The sequence below is a fragment of the Chrysochloris asiatica genome, unplaced genomic scaffold (genome assembly GCF_000296735.1).
Source record: "Chrysochloris asiatica unplaced genomic scaffold, ChrAsi1.0 scaffold00132, whole genome shotgun sequence".
Lineage (NCBI taxonomy): Eukaryota > Metazoa > Chordata > Mammalia > Afrosoricida > Chrysochloridae > Chrysochloris > Chrysochloris asiatica.
The window spans coordinates 6,954,729-6,960,728 of NW_006408650.1; the positions used below are offsets into that span (position 1 = coordinate 6,954,729).

The 6,000-nt window shown below is 53.4% G+C and overlaps 1 protein-coding gene across 3 annotated transcripts in view; it reads right to left on the minus strand.

Moving 5' to 3' along the window:
- Window positions 1-1,657, minus strand: part of ITGB4 (integrin, beta 4) — a 31,185-nt gene extending 29,528 nt beyond the window's left edge. For 2 of the 3 annotated variants that reach the window (XM_006869573.1, XM_006869572.1), the window contains exon 1: window positions 1,576-1,654. In XM_006869573.1, the coding sequence (XP_006869635.1) occupies window positions 1,576-1,654 (79 nt within the window). Of the gene's footprint in view, window positions 1-1,575 lie in introns of all 3 variants that reach the window. The other variant, XM_006869574.1, reaches the window with a different exon arrangement.
- Window positions 1,658-6,000: the final 4,343 nt, after the last annotated feature.

Genomic DNA, 6,000 nt, shown 5'->3' on the forward strand with positions numbered 1-6,000 from the left:
TCCCAAGACCTGGGACAAGCTGTGTCCACTGTGCCCTGCCCTCTGTTCACAATCACTTCCCATCATAGCTCACGTGACTCTCCAGAATCAGGGGCTGTGTTCCCTGAGCCTGTCTCTTGGTGGTATAAGTTGTTAAGCTGCTAATAGAAAGTACAGCAGGTGCCTCAGAAGAACTGGAGAACTTCTGAAGGCTCAGCATTGAAAATATCACGGAGCACAGTTATACTCTGACACACATGGGGTTACCATAAGTTGAAATGGATTTGATGGCAAATGGTTACTTGTTCCCAAGTCCTAGAACAAAGTCTGGCCCCCAGTAGGTCTTTAGTAAATGAATGAGGTAAAACTCCAGCATGGCCCTCAAAGGTTATTGGGATTCATGTTGGTTCTGCTCTGTCAAAAATACAATCTGGACCTACTATGTGCTCCCAGTGGCTCCAGGCAATAATGTGCTTAGTCAATAACTAGAAATGATTATGCTCTTTTAAGATCTATCTACATTGGCTCAAAGGAGCTCTGGTAGTGTAGTGGTTATGAATCGGGCTGCAAACCACAAGGTCAGCAGTTCGAAACTACCAGCAGTTACGCGGGAGAAAGATGAGGCTTTCTGATCCCATAAGGATTTACAGCCTCTGACCTGTACCGGGTCGCTATGAGTTGAAACCGACTCCACGGCACTTAACAACAACAATATGGACTCAAATTGACAACCACAACTCTAAAGATGATATAGGAACCTTTGTCGTTGTTGTTGGGTGCTGTTGAGTTGGTTCCAACCCATAGTGACCCTGTATAGGGTTTTCAAGGAGCGGCTGGTGGGTTTGAATTGCCGACCTTGTGGTTCAAGCTGACCTTGCAGTCCAGCGCATTATCCTACAGCACTACTTCAGGACTCCTAGGGGTAGTGAATGTATGTGAAGGAAGGACGAATCACTCAGAGACGGAGTCAGGATGTCATCAACATCACTGAATTGTACATCTACAAACTAACTGTTGAATTAGTACATTTTGCTGTGCATAGTCTCAACAACAACAAAAAGTACAACAAATTATTAAAAGAAACAAACACAAGTGAGGACTCAATCAGCAAGATAAAAGTTACTTGAACAACCTTCTCTAGGAAAAGAAAAAGGAAAAAAAAAACAAAATAAAAAAGACTTGGGTGGGGATTCAGTGGAGAATCCTGATTGATGGTGTTTGCCAATTTTCTTGCTGTAAATATTCTTACCAAGCTCTAGCTAAAGCTCTCAAGACCTCAGTTGGTAAGCAACATTCAAGGGGTAGGAGCTGTCCCACACCAGCTGACTGGAGACGTGGGAGCAGACATTGGATCACCTCTTCAAATCCCTTTAACATTTTCTTGAGGCCTCAGCACTTCCGCGATTGCTTAGTGCTGACTCTCATCTCTTCTTTGCACAGAATCTCCCTCTCTCAGGCCACACAACCCAGGACTGCCAAGTCCAAAGCCTGAAGCTCCTCCCCAGTCCCTGAACACAGTGGTCACTTGTCAAATGGCAGAGTGACTATCTGGGTGCAGGGAGACCCCGTGAGAAGACCACACCCTGCCTCACTCACCCATGTGACCGGAGAAGCTGACACTTAGCAGGGCTGCCAGCAGTAGCCTGGTCCACGGGCTGGGGCATGGCCCTCCCATCCTCTTCCTCCTGTAACAGAATAGTCCATGGATGATGCCCTGTGGCCCTGGTCCATCCCTCAGAGCTCTGCAGGAGGTGATGGACACCACTGGGCAACTGTGGAAACTGACGACATGAGTGCTTTAGTGACATCATCAAAGCCATAGGGCTGTGTTCCCCCATTGCCTCTCACCTGCCGTTCTGGAGTGGCAAGATGTTCTGCAGGCCTGTGGGCTTTGAGCTTGCCCTAAGGCTGAGTTCTCCCTTGGGGTCTCCTGAAGCAGGCCAGACTTAATTTTCCTTTGCCTTTCAGACCCCAACCGGCCTGGGTTAGGCTGGACAGGAACAGAGGGGTGGGAGGAGGCTATTCTCTGTCCAGCCCTCCAGTGTGGGGCCCGAATCCTCGGCCTTCCCTCCTTTCCCCAGAGTGGAGTTTCTGGGGCCCTGAACTCTCCCAGCAGGCCCCTCCTCTCTAAAGGCAGCCCAGAGCGATTACAAGCCCCTTCCTGCACACACTCATGCTCACTGAGTCAGCGGCCCCAGGAGCCCCAAGCTCTGTAGGTTCACTATCAAACCATCTCAACTCAGTGAGACTCTCGGCAGCCACAGGCATCCTAAGGCAGTCAGAGAGCAGGGACTGGCCAGCTTCATGAGGCCTCAGAGCTGAAAGCAAAAGTTAAGGCTCTGCCTCTCTCTCCCAGTAGCCTAAGACCTCACTAGGTTTACTAGCCTCCCTTCTAAAGCTGTTTTCAGTCCCGGTTTGTGGGGCAGAAGCAGTTCCACGGCCTGGGGCAGAGGCCCCATAGCGCTGGGGAAACCTGTCTGCAGCTGGAGGCCAGGAGGATATTGCCTTTTCCCCTAAAAGCATGTCACCGGAGGGGGTCATTGGCAATTTCAGCACAGCTGGGAACCAGTGTCCCACCAGACCCACAGTTAACAAAGGCAATGGGAGAGGTACCCTGAGCCTCTGCTTCTCAGCTCCTTGGGGGAAATAATTTTTCTGAAGGCTGGGGTGTGGACACCACACCCACATGCTACACAATGCAGACTCGGCCCCTGGGGCACCATTACACATACAGATACTTCTGGAGCAGAGCCCAGATCTGGTCTGCCCTCCCCATGCCCAGAGGCTGGACTCACGGGCTCACGGGCTCAACAGTAAACAAGGACCCCAACTCAGGGATAGATAGTGTGCCTCACATGTCACGTATGTGATGGCTGCAGGGACCTGTGCAAACACTTTCACACATGACGCAGCAGCACCAGAGAGTAAGGGGCTTGCCAATCACACAGCCAGTTGTGGGAGAGCCCAGATGGCCCCCAGCAGCCCAAATCCCCCTTTGTTGTTGTTAAGTGCCCAGTGAGTCGGTTCTGACTAATAGCAACCCTGTGTAGGGTTTCCAAGGAGCGGCTGGTGAGTTTGAACAGCTGACCTTGTAGTTCAAATTGACCTTGAGGCCCAGTGTTTAACCCCAAAATGCCACACCATTTACTCTCCAGCTAATTCCCTGATGCTACAAAATGGCAGGGAGGGGCCAGACATGTGCACAAGGGTGTCTTGTTGGACATACATTGTGTTTTAAAAGTAATTGCCAATGTTAGAAAAGATGAGGTTTTATATAAAAGTAAGGGTTGTGGGCTTATGGGCAGGTGTGGTCAAGGTGGAATGGACAGAGTTTGCAGGACATGAATCCCCACCTGGCATCCCAGGTCACATGGACCCAGGCCACACTGTGAGTGGATTACACAGACTGGGCTTTCTCTATACCAGCCCTCCTTCTTCACTCCTCGGGACCCTCACTCAGGACACCACAGTACCATGTTACAGCTCCCCCTTCTGCTGTCCCAAGTCCTCACCTTCAGGGTCAGTTGCTATGAGAAGCTGGGGGTCCTGGGCCCACAGGCTGCTGCCACAGGAAACTAGAGGCAGACACCCTCCCCCACTGCCCTACCACCTCCAGCTTTCCCTTGTGGCCGCAGGGCAGATCCTTTGCCGGCATGTCCCGCTCTTGGGGACAGTGATGACCACTTCGCTGGGCGCTGGGCACTGCACTCAGGTTAGTGAGGGTCCACCCTGGACTGATAGTTGGGGAGGGGGTACAGCCTCGAGGTCTGGTGGGAGAGGTTAGGGGAACTTCCTGGAGGAAGGACTCCAGTGTGCTCAGCCTCTGCAGAGGAAAGCCGGAGCTCTCCCGCCCTAAGTGGGCTGTGATACTGCCCTCAGGAGTCCCTCCCAAGCGGGATGGGGTATTCACCTCGCTGAGAGGCTGTTCCTTCATCTTTGCAAACCCCAGAGGGTCCAGCTTTCCAGCTGCCCAGCCTCTGTCCACTTCTTCCTCAACTCATCCAATGCCCAAGCCTCTTCCTGCTGTCCCCTCTGGTTGCCCTAGTCTCAGGATTTCTGACTTTCCTTGCCCTCTGTCCCTGGTTGTCCCCAGCCTACCCTAGCACACTGGGCACCTACCCTGAGCAGGGCCTGCCAGCCTTCAGGAAGGGAAGAGCTGAGGAAACAAAAGGGCACTGCCCACCAACTCTCAGTGTTGGGTGGGCACCCAGCATTTCCTGTTTCTGGGCCCTGGAGTGCCCCTGCCCGCCCCAATGTCCTCTGCCTGGTGTCCTAGGTGTGTGCAAAGGACCAGGATGCACCTACCTTGATTGAGCTGCCCCCGGCGGCGGTTCCCGCTGTCAGGGGAGCGCTGAGCCGAGTGTCCGGAGAGGGAGGGAAGGCGGCTGGGCGACCGACGGGCGGCTTTAAGGGAGGCGGGTGGGTAGGTAGGCAGGAGGCGCTGGTGAGTCAGGCCGGCTGCATTCCTGCGCAGCGCGCACCTGTCAGGGCAGGAGCCTGGCCGCCACCGCCGGCCCGCCCCCCGGAACAGGCTGAGGCACTTGGCGCCCAGACCTCCGGCGGCAGGCGGGCAGGGCTTGTTTTCCACGGGGAGGAGCCATCCCGCACACTCCCTGTCCAGTGCCGCCCGGGCGCGCCTCCCATCCCTCTAGGCTGCAGACACCGGCGCCCTCCTCCTCCGATTCTGGGTAGCTGCCAAGCCGTGCTGCGGCCGCCCCGACGGACAGGAGCTGCACGCACCCCTTCTCCCCGTCCCTCAAGGGGCATCACGAGGGATGGGCCACAGATTACCCCAAACTGGGTTGGGAGGCTTCGGATCAGCTCCTAGCTCTGCCATATAGGGGCCTCTCGGCTCCCCACCTCCACGTGAACTCTAGAGGGATAGCTGAAAAGAGACGGGTCTTCTGTGTGTGTTTGGACAAGTTACTCAAACCATCTTAAGATGTGGCTAATAATACACAACAAGTGGCCAGCACAGACTGGCATGGAGTTGGCACTTGGTGGTTCTCTCAACTGATTCATGAAATCTGACCCCTCAGTACTGGCCCTGTGGGCATTCCAGGCCCAGCTCTGGTACCTGGACCAGCGGTTCTATGTCCCTTACCTTATTTTTCTAGCCCACCTGCCAGGAGTGCCAGACAACATCAATTGTCAGTCTGTTCCTGCTCTGACCATGCCATGCGGTGCTGTTCCCCACCTCATCCTGATTTGTCCTCCTTGTTACCCACAAGGCTGTGCCGTTGTCTTGTGCTCAAGAACGCCTTCCCTGACCCCTCCCAGCACTCCAGGGTGGATTATGAGTCCACATAGCCCCCAGGGTATGACTTTTCTATGGCACTTGCCACATCGGTTTGAAAGAATCTGTTGAGAGTCTTTCCACCCCATCAGATTGTGAACACCCTAGTAAGACACTCTCTAGACCATTTGTTCACCGGTACCTAGGACAGTACCTGGCACGTAGCAGCTGCCTAATGGTTGAAGGGATTGTCACATAACCTCCCTGAGCCTCAGGGGAGGCTCATCTATAGAATAGACCCATGTCCTGCTGACCCCCAGTGACTTGTGAAGTCAGCTGGGGCTGGAAGTGCTCTGAACAGTTTATACCATTGAGTACCCAAGTGGACTGCGTGTTCTCAGGGGAGGGGGTGCATCCGGTTATTTTGTGCTTCATGATGTACACCACAGGGTCCTAGTGTGGCACTGTAGGCACTATAGGATAAACAATGACAAGATTGGTAGCTCTAAACCCCCAGCCACTCCTTGGCAACCTCATGCAGGGTTGCTATATAGAAACGGACCCAAAGGCACTTAACAATGTATGCCACTTACTGGTAAATGGCACATGGCTTTAGAAACATATACGCTAAACAAATAGGAAGACTTCTGGGTGTATGTACATACTCAAATACCCCTCCCCCAAAAGAAATGTGATCCAAAAAGTTGAAGCAACACTGGTTTCGAGCAAGGCTAGGAGCCTTTAGGAGTCTTGGTGTGCCATTGCAGGATAACTCACTGGACCAC